The sequence below is a fragment of the Amphiura filiformis genome, chromosome 5 (genome assembly GCF_039555335.1).
Source record: "Amphiura filiformis chromosome 5, Afil_fr2py, whole genome shotgun sequence".
NCBI classification, from domain to species: Eukaryota; Metazoa; Echinodermata; class Ophiuroidea; order Amphilepidida; family Amphiuridae; genus Amphiura; species Amphiura filiformis.
The window spans coordinates 32,098,159-32,115,068 of NC_092632.1; the positions used below are offsets into that span (position 1 = coordinate 32,098,159).

Here is a 16,910-nt window from a genome sequence, read left to right on the forward strand (position 1 = left end):
ACTTGGCCTAAAATCGAGATAAAATTGAAATTAAGAATTTAAATTGATTTCAATGTTCCGTAGCTTTTACGCAAAACTTTACGATGCCTAAAATCTTGAAAAAATCCTTGATTTCAATGTGTCGTAGCTTTTTACAGAACTTTGAAATCAAGAATTTTATCGAGATTTTAGTCCTCGTAAAGTTGGCCTAAAATCGAGATAAAATTGAAATTAAGAATTTAAATTGATTTCAATGTTCGTAGCTTTTACATAAACTTTACGATGCCTAAAATCTTGAAAAATCCTTGATTTCAATGTGCCGTAGCTTTTACAGAACTTTGAAATCAAGAATTTTATCGAGATTTTAGGCATCGTAAAGCTTTACTAGGCCTAAAATCAAGATAAAATTGAAATTGAGAATTTAAATTGATTTCAATGTTCCGTAGCTTTTACGTTAAACTTTACGATGCCTAAAATCTTGATAAAATCTTTGATTTCAATGTGCCGTAGCTTTTACAGAACTTTGAAATCAAGATTTTAGTCCTCGTAAAGTTGGCCTAAAATCGAGATAAAATTGAAATTAAGAATTTAAATTGATTTCAATGTTCCGTAGCTTTTACGCAAACTTTACGATGCCTAAAATCTTGAAAAAATCCTTGATTTCAATGTGCGTAGCTTTTACAGAACTTTGAAATCAAAATTTTTATCGAGATTTTAGGCATCGTAAAGCTTTACTAAGGCCTAAAATCTAGATAAAATTGAAATTGAGAATTTATTGATTGTTCCATAGCTTTTACGCAAAGCTTTACGATGACTAAAATCTTAATCAAATCCTTGATTTCAATGTGCCGTAGCTTTTATCGAGATTTTAGGCCTCGTAAAGCTTTACTAGGCCTAAAATCGGGATAAAATTGAAATTAAGAATTTAAATTGATTTCAATGTTCCGTAGCTTTTACATAAAACTTTACGATGCCTAAAATCTTGATAAAATCTTTGATTTCAATGTGTCGTAGCTTTTACAGAACTTTGAAATCAAGAATTTTATCGAGATTTTAGTCCTCGTAAAGCTTTACTTGGCCTAAAATCGAGATAAAATTGAAATTAAGAATTTAAATTGATTTCAATGTTCCGTAGCTTTTACGCAAAACTTTACGATGCCTAAAATCTTGAAAAAATCCTTGATTTCAATGTGCCGTAGCTTTAACAGAACTTTGAAATCAAGAATTTTATCGAGATTTTAGGCATCGTAAAGCTACTTGGCCTAAAATCTAGATAAAATTGAAATTGAGAATTTATTGATTGTTCCGTAGCTTTTACGCAAAGCTTTACGATGACTAAAATCTTAATCAAATCCTTGATTTCAATGTGCCGTAGCTTTTATCGAGATTTTAGGCCTCGTAAAGCTTTACTAGGCATAAAATCGAGATAAAATTGAAATTAAGAATTTAAATTGATTTCAATGTTCCGTAGCTTTTACGTTAAACTTTACGATGCCTAAAATCTTGATAAAATCTTTGATTTCAATGTGCCGTAGCTTTTACAGAACTTTGAAATCAAGAATTTTATCGAGATTTTAGTCCTCGTAAATCTTTACTGGGCCTAAAATCTAGATAAAATTGAAATTGAGAATTTTAATTGATTGTTCCGTAGCTTTTACGCAAAGCTTTATGATGACTAAAATCTTGATAAAATCCTTGATTTCAATGTGCCGTAGCTTTTACAGAACTTTGAAATCAAGAATTTTATCAAGATTTTAGGCATCGTAAAGCTATACCAGGCCTAAAATCTTGATAAAATTGAGAATTTTAATCGATTTCAATGTTCCGTAGCTTTTACGCAAAGCTTTATGAGGCCTAAAATCTTGATAAAATCCTTGATTTGTAATGTAAAATTTTATTTGCTAAGACTAAAATCTTGATAAAACTGAAATGAAGAATTTTAAATAACTTAATAGCCAGCCACCCAGCATTTCCACTGTGTATAGATTAAGCTTACCTAAATGCTGATGCTACAGTCAATGTAGGCTAGTGTATAAATCACTGTAGAAGTCCAGATTTAAAATAAAATTAAAAATAAAAACACTCGAAAATGTCTCAAACGTGTTTATATTACTAAAATTTGTGAAATAGTATGGCTATTCTGACACAAAAACCTAAACGGTTTCATCAATCAGACGTGTTTGTATGCACTGTGGTGGTCTTTACACTGCGCCGTAACTTCATGCGGCTGCGGTGACATGCATAACACGCGCTGTAATGAGATATGCGAATTGCCCCGTACTATAATGGCGATTTCATCCGTAAATACTGAACAAATCATGCCAAATTTATTCATCTTGAAGTTCTGTCCCGGTAGCACTTTTTAGTATTATTGGAAAGTGTGTAGTGTTCTTTTCCATTTCCATACCACACATTCATATTTCTTTGTGGTTTTTTCTTTAAATTGATGAAATTCTGTACACTATTCTCGGTAAATTGAAAATGCTAATATTGTGCGCGCTATCGGCGGAAAACACGTCTGCAGCGGTATGATTTCAACGTACAATTAATAATTTGTTTAACTCTTAATATTTATTATGTAGCAATTTTACAGCAAAATAAAGTTATTACTACATGAAAATTGAAACGTTAGGTAATTATTTATTTTATTCTTTGAGTTTGATGCATTTTTCCATCTGCAATTTTGTGCTTTCGTTCGTCTTTGCTTGCGCTGCGGGGAAGCCTTTGTTTACGTCATTTGTGTGACGTCACAGTAGTGCTTTCGCGAAATCCCTTACTGGAGGAAACAATTCACTCACCAATAAATCCAAATACTTTATTATCGAAAATGCGTGTATTGGCGATGCCGTGCATGGTAGTTGGTGAGAGTAAAAAAAAAATTTGTCAAAATACTTGCAAAATTTGAGTGAAAGGTTGCTGAATTTGGCAACTTTAGGCTAAAAATCGTTTAATTTTGTATGAAGTAAGAACTTTGACCTCTATTGAATTAGTGCGCCCACATGATCCCACTTTTTTTTTACTTGTTATCAGTTATACATGAGCCCCTTTATCCAATCATCCAAAAAGTAAGATGGGATCTTGTTGGTATTACATTTTTATTCTTGGTCAAAGTTCTACTTTTGTGCTGCACATAGGCAAAGTAATGCCAATTCGGCACAAAGTATGAACTTTGACCTCTATTGAATTAGTGTGCCCACATGATCCCACTTTTTTTTTTTTTACTTGTTATCAGTTATACATAAGCCCCTTTATCCAATCATCCAAAAAGTAAGATGGGATCTTGTTGGTACATTTTTATTTGGTCAAAGATCCACTTTCGTGCTGCACATAGGCAAATATGCATCACTTTGGCACAAAGCGTGACCTTTGACCTCTTTTATATTAGTGCGCCCACATGATCCCAATTAGCTGTTGCTTGTTTTTTGTCTACTGGTCGCCAAAGAAGCTAGACGATGAAAAATAAAATTGGGATCTTGTTGGCGCATCTTTTTGTGATGCACTAAAAAGCCCACATTGTGCAGCGAGTGGGAAAAAGAGGTCAAATTGACCTCCAAAATGAGGCTAAAGTCCATTTTCAAAAAATCAGAAAAATATGAAGATCAAGAGATCCCAAGCTAATTTTTTCAGTTCTTGCAGAGAATTACCTCTTCTTTGATGAAATCCTATTTGGAGAGTCATGTGACGTTGGCGCGCAATAATACAGGCATGCAAATATGTGCGAAAATAGGAAATTTTGACCTTTGACCTCTGTTAACTCTGTGCGCCAACGAAATCCCAAAAATATTTTGCTGAAAAATGAAACTTGCCATGGAGGTCTTTAATTTCAAACTTGTTCGGACTTGGGATCTTGATGGCGCAGCCCGTTATGATGCTTTGAAGTTTGCACGAGGCGCTTTTCATCAAATCATTGGATTTGCTGATTTTGTGCGCCATCAAGATCCCAATTTTTTTCTTGGTTTTTGTAATGTAACCATTTGGTACTTTAAAAAAATGCAAAATGCAGGTTGGGATGATGATGGCGCACGATGTTATGCACCTCCAAAGTTTACCATTTGCAAGTAAGGCTCAGAGAGGCTGAAATTTCAAGAATTTTTTCAAGCTGAATGAGGGCGCTGTGCACGCTCATATTTTACATGTGAGTTGTTGGTGCTAATATGTACCAAAATTATTTTTTAGAGAAAATTTTTTTTTTTTTTGTATCACAACCCCCCTGATTTGGGTACATAATAAGGGAGACTGGCTCTTAAATGATAGATTCGGCTGCGCCTAGCCCATGGATACGTTTTTACTGCCTTGGACACATTATTTGGGTGTAAGGGATAATTACCCTTTATTATTTAAATAATGTTCTAATTAAATTAAATCACAATTGAATTTTAGATTTAAAAGATGGAATATGAGGGTATTTCTGGAAATTCGGAAATGCTCTGAGCATGTTTTAATTTGATTATTTGAGTACGTGTAGGGCAAAGTACACTGATCAATATGTCTTTTGTTTGAAATAAATCTGACATACGTTTTTCATAATATATCAGTGCGGTATGCTATTGTTTTTATCAAAATGTCTGGAAAGGTTCATTAATATTTTTTATGTAATTTTTGGATTTAACATTAATGGAAAGAAAAGTGCAAATGTTTGTTGTGTTTCACATTGAACAACTTGTTACAAGCTCTATAATGACATCACAATGTAAATAACATACGGGTCATTAAAAATTATTAGGTAAGCCCAAACATGGAGGTATCCAGAAGTATGCTAATTAGAAGTTTAACGAATCAGAATACGATCCTGGTATCCAAACTTAATGCAAATAAGTTGAAGGGGGTTACGTGAACATGTACATGTACAATAGTTTGCCTTTTATATTTATACCAGACCTCTGTGCTAGATACACATAGCTGCATTGGAACTAAATCAAGAATATATCTTTCTCCCAAGGTTAAAAGCTATTGCTATGAACCAGCCCTATTAAAATTAACATGCACAATTTTCATCAAGTTTTCATCATTGTTTTATATCACAGCATGTTTTTATTGGTCGTACATGTATGACCATGACATTTTGAAAGTATGATTTTAATCTGATTTGAGCTGAAAATAAAGAAATGTTTAAATTTTGCACACAAAAAAAACCCACCAAGATATTTGAATGTTTATTGCTGCTGCCAGAGAAGATCTAAATTAGATCATAGATCTTCAAGATTTAATAAATTCATGCTTTATCGCAAAATTTACCAGTTTTCCAGGTACCCATGTTTTTGATTACTTTGTAAGGGGTAATTTTCACAGGGTTAATTTTTCCACGATTTCAACTGATCTGACCTATTTTATTCACAGACTTTTCAAACAGCAATATATTGAAGCCCATAGGTTTTAATATAGCAGGTTTTAAATTTGTGGTTGGCTGTTTAATCCCCTTTAACTGCAAAAAGCAAGAAAAATTTGTTTACGATAAATACAGTCTTCCAGGTCATGATAAGAATTCATGTATATTGCCTGGGTATATTGTTCATTAACCCTAACCATACCAAACATCAAAAACCACAGTTCACAAAACATTATATATGCACGGGCCGGGCAGGTATCCCACGTGATGAGATTGCGGAAATACGCGGAAAGCTTGGCAGGCAAAGGCCTGTGCACGTGTCTGGCACCCGAAGGGTCGGTTGTTCCATGTGTCTGGCACCCGAGGGGTTGGTGGTTCAAAACTGCACCTGAGAAATTTCTTGCTCTTCTTCTTCTTCTTTCTCTCTTCCTTCTTTCCTTCCCCTCACCAAAAAGCAACTAGGGCATTAGGTAGGGTTAAGGTTGTTGTGGATTCTTATCATTTACTGTGCATAACTCTACTGCAGGCATCAGTGCAGCTACTTGCAAGGTGAAAAAACATCAGCTGTAAAGACAGTTCTTGATTTAGTGTTTAGTACCGATATATGATTTGTGTTTGTTCACAGGAAATAGTCGGGACTAGAGATTTCACCCAGCATTATCACAGACTGTGCGAATAGCACATAGCTTTTTTGCAATATGTTTGGGCAACGCCGTAGCCAGGGGTATGACGTTCCTCCATACAAATGCTGAGCCAATTAAAAAGGTCCATGTTTTTGTTGACTGTAAAAACATTGACAATCTGTCCTGTTAAGGAAAAATTTACAAAAGGGCTACTTTTTGGCTCCAAGCTTGCTTGAAGAGCCATCGTGATCGCGCTAAGTTAGGCCTGCTAAGAATACGCGATTTTGGAGGCCAAAAACGCACCCCGATTTTTCAAAAACGCAAAAATCCGCGATTTCCGCCAAAAACGCATAAAATCTAAAAAAAAAAAAAAAAAAAAAAAAAAAATTTGGGTTTTTTTGCGATTTTTAATTTTTTTTTCACGGATTTGGAGAGTCCCTGGGCCTAACATCAAGTGCTACCATCATTAAAACAAATTTGAAAAAAAAATTTAAAAAAAAATTTAAGAAAATTAAAAAATATTTTGCGGATTTAGAGAGTCCCTTGACCTAGAGCGAGGTACTGCAATCATTTGTGATTAATTTTTAAAAAATTGGAAAAAAGATACAAAAAAATTACAAGTTTGTATCCAAATGGGACCGATTTGTAACTTGTGTTCACTGCATAGTCTATTGAAGATATAAAAATGCATTGGTTTTCTACACAAGTCTATATCTTAGATAGATTTTGAAGTGAACACAAGTTACAAATTGGTCCCATTTGGATACAAACTTGTAATTTTTTTGTATCTTTTTTCAATTTTTTTTTTTTTAATTTTTTTTAAAATGATGGTAGCACTGGATGTTAGGTCCAGGGACTCTTCAAATATAATTTGACCCGATTGCTTCCGGAAATTAGTAACAACTGTCGTATGGGCATGAAACTGGGTGGTACAGTCAACATTTGAGTCAAATTTTGGAAGGTCAATTCGGGTCACCAGGGTCATTTGAGGTCAAATTAGTAAAAACTATCGTATGGGTATGAAACTTGGTGGGTACCGTCAACATTTATAGCCAAATTTTGTGAAGGTCATTTCGGGGTCACCAGAGGTCATCTGAGGTCAAGTTAGTAAAACTGTCGGATGGACATGAAACTTGGTGGATACAGTCAACATTTGGAGTCAAATTTTTGGAAGGTCATTTCGGGGTCACCAGGGGTCATCTGAGGTCAAATTAGTAAAAACTGTCGGATGGGCATGAAACTTGGTAGCTACAATCAACATTTGGAGTCAAATTTTTGGAAGGTCATTTCGAGGTCACCAGGGGTCATCTGAGGTCAAATTAGTAAAAACTCGTATGGGCATGAAACTTGGTGGGTACAGTTAGAGCCAAATTTTGGGAAGGTCATTTCGGGGTCACCATGGGTCATTTGAGGTCAAATTAGTAAAAACTGTCGTATGGGCATGAAACTTGGTGGGTGCAGTCAACATCTAAAGCCAAATTTTGGGAAGGTCATTTTGGGGTCACAAGGGGTCATTTGAGGTCAAATTAGTAAAAACTGTCGTATGGGCATGAAACTTAGTGGGTACAGTCAACATTTAGAGCCAAATTTGGGGAAGGTCATTTCGGGGTCACCAGGGGTCATCTGAGGTCAAATTAGTAGAAACTGTTAAAAGGGCATGAAACTTGGTGGATACAGTCAACATTTGGAGTCAAAATTTTTGAAAGCCATTTCAGGGTCAGCAGGGGTCAAATTAGTAAAAACTGTTATATGTGCTTGAAACTTGTTAAGTACAGTCAACATTTAGAGTCAAATTTTTGGAAGGTCATTTCAGGGTCACCATGGGCCATCTGAGGTCAAATTAGTAACACTTGTTGTATTGGGCATGAAACTTGGTGGGTACCAGAATGGTCGTCTGCAGATCCGTCGGATAACGCTTTTTCAATGGGAAATGAACTTTGCTGCTTGGATGATGTCACAATGAGGTTAGCATTTATTCCGTATTGAAAAGCGTGTTCTGACGGATCTGCACTCGACAGCCCTCGTACAGTCAACATTTGGAGCAAAATTTGTGGAAGGTCATTTCGGGTCACCAGGGGTCATCTCTAAGGTCAAATTAGTAAAAACTTTTGAACGGGCATGAAACTTTGTGGATACAGTCAACATTTATAGCCAAATTTTGGGAAGGTCATTTTGGGGTCACCAGGGGTCATCTGAGGTCAAATTAGTAAAAACTCATATGGGCATGAAACATGGTGATACAGTCAACATTTGGATTCAAATTTTTGGAAGGTCATTTCAGCTCACCAGGGGTCATCTAAGGTCAAATTAGTAAAAACTTTTGAATGGGCATGAAACTTTGTGGATACAGTCAACATTTATAGCCAAATTTTGGGAAGGTCATTTTGGGGTCACCAGGGGTCATCTGAGGTCAAATTAGTAAAAACTGTCGGATGGGCATGAAACTTGGTGGGTACAGTCAACATTTGGAGTCATATTTTTGGAAGGTCATTTTGGGGTCACTAGGGGTCATTTGAGGTCAAATTAGTAAAAACTGTTGGATGAGCATTAAACTTAGTGGGTACAGTCAACATTTGGAGTTAAATGTTGGGAAGGTCATTTCAGGGTCACCTGAGGTTATCCAGGGGTCATTTAAAGTAAAATTAGTAAAAACTGTTATATGGGCATGAAACATGGTAGGTACAGTCAACATTTAGAGCCAAATGTTTGGAAGGTCATTCCAGGGTCACCATGGGTCATCTGAGGTCAATTTAGTAACAGCTGTCATATGGGTGTGAAACTGTGAGTACCGTCAACATTTGGAGTCAAATTTGTGAAAGGTCATTTCGGGTCACCAGGGGTCATCTGAGGTCAAATTAGTAAAAACATTTGGACAGGCATGAAACTTGGTGGATGCAGTCAACATTTGCAGTCACATTTTTGGAAGGTCATTTTGGGGTCACCAGGGGTTATCTGAGGTCAAATGAGTAAAAACTGTTGGATAGGCATGAAACCTGGTGGGTACAGTCACTATTTAGAGCCAAAGTTTTTGGAAGGCCATTTCAGGGTTACCTGGGGTCATCTGAGATCAAATTAGTATAAACTCGTATAGGTATTAACTTGGTGGGTACAGTCACTAATTAATTATAGCCAAAACCTTATTCAGACAACACTATTGTTGACATTGGCTTATGTATTTTGATACATTTTGATCAGTTTCGGTCCATTTGGACCCATTTCTATCCAATTCCACCAGATTCGATTCATGTCGCTAAATAGTAATTCCCTAAGTTGATTGATGTATTCTTGTATGCTCTGCAAATGAGATAGCTACCACTGATGTACCCATTGAATGTGATCTGTCACATTGCACAATCGACTCCAAGAACAATTACTTTCACTGTCACCAAAAAGCACAGAGCCACAGCGCCATTGGTGCTCTTGTTTGGGGTAAAACAAAGAAATCAGACCGTACTTCACAAAAGGTCCACTTTTGAACCTGCAGCATCCCAAAAAAAATAAATCCTGGCTATGGGCTTGTGTTTGAGAGACCAGCCTTGTTTTTATTTAATTTTGTCTGTTAAAAGGCCTAGATGCTCTATTTTATTTCAAGACTCATGATAGATTAAATAATCATCTGATTCTGGTGTGACTTCATGAGAGTAGCATCTGACGAAATTTCACATTTACGCTGAATGTTCTTGTTTTCTCAAATAATGCATAAAGGGGACGGTATTTGAAATTGTATAAGTTTGAAGACAATCCATAGATTCCATATCCTAAAACTAATAGGGTTACCCTCTTTAAAACATTTTGTGTCTTCAACAAATAGTTTGTCTCATCTATTGCAGACACATTCAAGATTGTGATGTTGACCCAGATATTTCTAGTGAAGTTGTGTCTATCTTTAGAACTACATTGTACCTTTTTAAATAGTAGTTGTCCCATAACATAAACAGTATTCAAGCCAGACAGTATACATGTAGGGAACCCTTAATACATATTTTGTATTCCTCAACAGTATGTATGCTTGAAACCTTCACCCACACAGATATCTATTTCACATTGTCTACTGTTGTGCCTTGCATTCATTTTTGACTCTGGAACTAGCAAAGCTTTTGGCAAAGCAAAGGAAAAGGGTTTTCAATAACACTTGAGACCTACTCAGGTGACAGGTGACTGTGTGGGGTAGCTCAGCTTCTCAGCACAGATAAGTCTTCAGTACAGTTGTTTATGACCTGCCCTCTTTGAGAGCTTTTGAGGTGTATAGACAGTAGACCAGCTAGGGAATCTTGCTTGCGCGGTCACTGAACTTTCACGATCAGTGATCTTGTACCATAGTAGCCCGGGTACCTTAGTAGGAAGGGGCAGAGGATTTTCACCCAAGTCACTAGACATTATTATACAGTGATCACCCAGGATCACACCCATCACTCAGTTTATAACCTGTGTCATCTTATGAGAACTAGTAGTATAGATGCAGGTGGATGTGTGAGAGGTGTTTTTGTATTGGATTGTGTAAAACAATTATGATGATGACAATGATGATGATCCAAGAAAGAGGTACATGTAACCATTCATACAAACAAATGTTTTTATCAAGTTGGTTTTTATTTTCTCTCACCCTTTCTTTTCTTTGTACAGCCTATGGCAAGGTATTCCTGGTGCGCAAACTAGGTGGTCATAAAGGTGGCGAGCTGTTTGCAATGAAAGTGCTGAAGAAAGCTACCATAGTACAGAAAGCCAAGACAGCAGAACATACCATGACAGAGCGACAAGTGTTAGAAGCCGTCAGAAAGTGCCCGTTCCTGGTTACATTACACTATGCATTTCAGACAGATTCGAAACTGCATCTGATATTAGGTAGGTACACATTTAACATGATATGTTGTCATGGTATCCCCCCTCCCTCCCCAAGTTTACAATTTATCATTTAGGGGGTGTAATTTCCTTTGGAAAGGGAGGATCATGAATATGTTAGTGATCAGTCAATTCTTTTTACCCACTTCTCTCAGGATGAAAAAATTTTGTGAGCCCCCTTATGCACACACAGACCCAAAACAAATTATTCCCCTTTTGTTACAGAATGCACACATTGCTGTGAAAATTTGAATTGTAACTGCAAAGAATGTGTAAATAGTGCGCAAAATATGTTGGTCATAAGCACTTGATGATTTTATGGTTTTTCTTGTGCAGTGCAAGCATGTTCCATACAATCATGTTTAAATGTTCATGCAAAGTATATTTGTAAGAAAGTTCCTAAGTTCATGGGTTTGTGCTTTTTAGAATATACACCTGTAGGACTTTTAAGTGTCAGTTGCTTGCTTGCTTGCTTGCTTGCTTCCTTGCTTGCTTGCTTGCTTGCTTGCTTGCATTTATGTAATTATAATATATTTAATTGTTCAAAAAGAATTGTAATAAAATTCCACATCTGCTATCCGATACAATGTTCAATGTTTTAAAATACAATAATACATGCAGATACTGTCTATGCTGGCTTGCACCACTGAATATGTTGCAGTTGTCTACTGTCCCATGATATGATTTTTGTGAACAGTCAAAACAAAATTTTATTTTATGTAAAGGGTAACAAAAGTCAGTGATAAGTCAATCGTTGCAGGGTTTTTCCCACAGCAATTTTGTTGCCACAGAATTGAGCAGGTTTGCACTACATTGGACTGTTGACTGTTCCCAAAATAAATGGTACACCCCTATAGAAGGCATGGAAATTCCCAAGAAAAAGAGCCACATTTCTTCAGAAATGGTAAAGAAGACATGTATGAGAAATGAGAATCCAAAAAGAATAGCCATGTTGCAATATATTGGCTTGAGTCTACCAAAACAATTTGCAGAAATCGGCCCTACCATAAATAACGCAATGTGCCTGCACTTATTTTGTGCTTTGTAATAATTGAGGTGCTGAGCTGTGAGATTGCGATACAGATTTGTACAATTTGTGTCCAAAAAGTTCTGATCAGTTTTGCCAAAAAATAAACTGTTGAGAGCCAACCAAAGCTTCAGTATTTCTAATAATAGGTGTGGCTTGTAGATGATCTAGAATTGTTAAAAGTAACAACACCTAGTGCATTCAAATTTATAAACTCAACCTGGCAGTGCCCATTGGACTATTCCCCTACATGTAGATATGGAAGACATGACCTTAAGGGGGTACTACACCCCTGCCCAATTTTATGCCTATTTTTGCATTTTTTCTCAAAAATTATAGCGCATGTGTGACAAGTAAGATAAGTATATTATAGGGGCAAAACTACAACTAATGCACTGGAAATTTTATTTCAACACCGACAACAGTTGTGGAGTTACAGTCAAAAATGAGGGAAAAACAATATTTGATCAATTAATCAATAACTACTTGCCTTGAGTTGCAGAATTTTCTGTGCAGTAGTTGTAGTCCTTGCCCCTATAATATACATATCTTACTTATCACCAATGCGCTATAATTTTTGAGAAAAATGCAAAAATAGGCACAAAATTTGCCAGGGTGTACTACCCCCTTAATCTAACACACAGGGAATGTAGATTTCAAATGGAGTCACCCATTCAGGTAACCCCATTTCAAATTCACACCCTCTGTTTGGGAGATTAAGGTCATATCTTCCATAGGGGATGTGTGGATTTCAACTGGAATAGCCCAATGTACCATTGAAGGAGACATTCATTTTGTACCACACTCAGTATATTCTACAGTTTTGTACATGTATCCCATAACAATAATTGGGAAAGTCCCATATTACAAATGATTAATGGGCTGTCTATTATATCCAACGGGAAGTGTTGATAATATTTAGCAGTATCGGATATATTACATTGGTATTTTCCGATCCATAGAAACTGTAGTGTAGGAAACGGAGTGAAAATGTATTATCTTAATGTTTGTTGAAGGGGTGGGAAATTCTGAGAAATACATTCAAGGAATTCAATATTTATACATGAGAGTACTTATTAATATCTATTTTCTGATCTACATTCTAAAAATATATCACATGCCAGAGTGTTGCTACACATGTACTGGCAAATTGTCTGCATGCTTTATGATTTTGTTAAATTTGATTCTTAAAATTTCAACAAATATGTAGGCAACTATAGAAAATTCCAGTCAAACATGTCAGTATGTACCCAAATCCTCTTAACTTACATGTGCATTTTAATACATAACCAATATATGCAAGTGAGTTCAAAGCATGTTCGAATGAATATATGCTCTTTGCAATCGCATTTGGTGATTTTAATGGTGAGAAGTGCTCAATTCTGGTTAAAATTTATACAATATCTGTATTTTTGTCTTTCTTATAGATTATGTAAATGGGGTGAGCTGTTCACCCATCTATACCAAAGAGAGCATTTTAAGGAGTCAGAAGTCCGTATCTATATTGGAGAAATAGTACTTGCACTTGAGCACCTCCATAAGGTAAGTTTGACCAAAAATGACATAAATTAATGAATCCATGAATGGGCTTTAATTCTGGCCAAGCTGGTTTTGAAATATTTAGGCCTATAAGGCTAATGAAAGTTGACTCCCAGTTTCCCGTTACCCGACTCCGGTCAGAAAAAAATGCCGATCAAATATTTCATTATTTTCCATTATTTCATTATTTCACATTTTTCAAGTTTTTAAGAAAAAAAGGATAGTTTTAATGTCATCTTTCACGTCCGACACGTATTTTAAGCACTTTTACGCCGACCCTGACCGGTCCGAATAGTCTTTTAAACGCTGGGTTAAACTACGTGGTAAAATGGCGATATCGTAGAGGCGCATTTACTGGAGACTAGAATTCCCTGCATCTAAGTTTCTCCTACCACTAAATGGATAGACCGAACACAAAGAGAGGCAGCCAAGTTCGCGGGAACCAGCGTATGAACAAATATGAAAGCATTTCTACCGTGCACTATGTAGCGCTATATATAGACAACATCAAAATAAATAAAATAAACAAAATTTGAAGTCAAATTTATTCTGCTTTTCTTACAAATATTTATGTATTTAATAAAATAAACTTATAAATAAAATGATTTATTTGTCAATTTCTTGCATGGTTGTTTTATTACGTGCACTCTGTGATGATTTTTACCAGCAACCTCCAGTTTGTGCAAGTAGACAAACTAATTTCCGTGATAAATATTGCTTCCAAAGATGTGCTAGTGGAGAGTAAGTTTGGTTTGTAAAAAGTAGTGTGCAATAGAACACACAGACACCGTGTATTTATATGGAAAAGTGGTTCTCCAAAGACTATCATGGACTTCTGGTGCTTTCATATGTTGCACAACCTATAGGTTAATTTGAAGATTCCAAAGAAGATGTGCTTAATTAAAATTTGTTTTGAAGTGAAGCATGGTCATTACTAACTATACTTTATTATTTTATTTGGGCCTCAAAACATAGCATTCCGTAATTAACTTTGCACCGATAACGAAAGTTTGAAAATAATGAATAATGAATAATGAAACAGTCACCTACCCAGTCATGAAAAACTATGTAACGGGAAACTGGGGATCAACTTTCATTAGCCTAATACCTCACCTCCTGGAGAATTTTAGGAAACAAACATTTTTTGGAACACCTCAAGAAGGGGGGTGAAAATATTTATCGATGGTTCGGGGAGGAGCAACAATTGTAAAATTGGCACAAATTGTGACTTATCAATAATGTGAAGAAATGAATGGTTGAATTCTTGTTTACTAATCATTGGTTACAGACCCCGGGGTTACAGACATATCAAGACAAATGTTTTCTGAATGTGAATTCAGAATCCCATTGAAAAAAAACCTCCAGTTACACAAATTTATTTATTTTGCAATGCTATCTTTGGCCATAATTCAAAGCAAAGCCACATTCGATGACTAATGCCCATTTGATAATATTTTTCAATTAGGTAAAGCAGCTTTATATTGTATTATTCAAATACAAAATTACTCTATCAAAATTACACTTGTTCGTGTGCATCAGTTGTGCAGTGCTGTCAAGTGCCAATTGATAACTGTTTATGATTGATATAAATAAAATGGCAGTCTGAAGTGGTCAATGAAAAGCTAGTGCGGGCAATATTCATATATTCATAATAAACTTTTGGTTTTGTCATTTACATTCTCCACTCAGTACAATAGCCAGGTTTTTCGAGAGGGGGAGATTGGAAGAAAATGAAGATGGTCATAATATGATTGAAAATCATTACAGCCAGCATCCAGGGGGGTGACCCACAGGGGGTGGCGTCCCCCTTTAACCTTTGGCTATGCCACTGTCTCCCCCAGGCTATCTCCATGCAAGTTAAGGGTTAAATTATAATATTATAATGATATTATTCTTTATACCGTACAGTTTGGTACATTTTTCTTGCATCTATTTTCATTTAATATGGGAAGATTGACATGAATCTTGATTCTTAACCCTAACCCTACCCGTGGTTTTTTGCTATCGGAAGGGAAAGAAGAAACAAAAAAGGAGAGAAGATGAGGGAAAAATCACTTGGCACCCCCGGGATTCGAGCCTGGGACCCCTCGCATGCCACGCAGAAGATCCCCAGCATGTAGCCACACAGGTGACGTTGGCCCGGCCAACGATTCCCTGGGTATATATGACTTGGGCTGATTGCGTCATCAAGTCACATGGAATGCTTGCACGCAGAGCGGTTTTAATAGTGAGCTTTAGTGAGACCTAGTTGGGTTAGGGTTAAGGAGGCCTAAGTCTAGGAAAAACATGCATATTAACCCTAACCCTGCCTGTGGTTTTTTGCTATTGGAAGGGAAAGAAGAAACGAAAAAGGAGAGAAGATGAGGAGAAAAGTCACTTGGCGCCCCCGGATTCGAGCCTGGGACCCCTCGCATGCCACGCAGAAGATCCCCAGCATGTAGCCACACAGGTGACGTTGGCCCGGCCAACGATTCCCTGGGTATATATGACTTGGGCTGATTGCGTCATCAAGTCATGTGGAATGCATGCACGCAGAGCGGTTTTAATAGTGAGCTTTAGTGAGACCTAGTTGGGTTAGGGTTAATGCATGGCAGCTTTGCAGTAAGTTTAATAGGTTTGCCTATCTGTCATTTGAGAAAAATTTCCTATCCAAAATTAACCATGATTTTATAGCAGCCTGTATCCCTGCTTGATGTCTTCTTATATAGTAGCTCAGGAGTAGTTTCCATTTGAATGTACAATATATACTAAAAATAACATACTTTTGATTTTATATTTTATATAATTTTCCTCATGTGTCTTGAAATCTTCAAGAGAGTATGAACAAGTGTTTGAAATGTTGTCTCTGCCTTTGTGGATCAATATTTGAAACCTTAAAAGCTCCGATCTCTTAGGGAGGGGGAGTCAGGCATAGGGGATGCATGAACAAAACTGTATGTTCATTCTTCTGTATCTAGTACCAAGCAATCAGTACAGTTTTGGATCAATATCTGAATTTAAATAAATAGAGTATCAGCCTTCCGAGTCATATAAATTAATCTGTGTATTCTTCAAAAGTACCCGGATGACTACAACATTTCAAAAATATTGTATGCACAGATGATTTCGGTGATTGGCTTTACCAATGCACTGAGGTAAATGAAATCGGTCAAATTTAAGTCGGCCTGATAAAATAATAATATTGAATGAACGGCTTAATTGTGATACAAGAATTATATTGCACTTGATACAAAAATTCCTTGTGCATTATATTCTTGTATGTCACTCCAAACCATTGTCAATACTTAATTTGATGTAAATGTGGTATGTTTACCTTGACTCCGACAGGAACAAGTAGCCTTGTATTGACCATTCTAGATTAATGTCTATTGTTTTGTCAAGTGACTTGAACTGTTTTAAAAATCCTTGAAATAAATCAGTAAGAACAATAGGATGACCATGTTATTATCCTCTGAAATTATCAGAATGTCACTGTTGATGGTCTTGGTTTTGACGTAGGTGTAAATTGGCTTTTAAGCGTTAAAACGCATCTCCTCAGTCCAGAGAGGAGTCCACAATAAAATTATTTTAAAGTGGG

At 36.2% G+C, this 16,910-nt stretch overlaps 1 protein-coding gene across 1 annotated transcript in view; it reads left to right on the forward strand.

The window, feature by feature from the left end:
* The window catches only part of LOC140152986 (ribosomal protein S6 kinase alpha-5-like), an 86,931-nt gene that overhangs the window by 33,583 nt on the left and 36,438 nt on the right, over positions 1-16,910 (forward strand). The window contains 3 exon segments of the mRNA XM_072175557.1: positions 10,552-10,770; positions 13,222-13,230; positions 13,233-13,336. Of these exon segments, the coding sequence (XP_072031658.1) occupies positions 10,552-10,770; positions 13,222-13,230; positions 13,233-13,336 (332 nt within the window).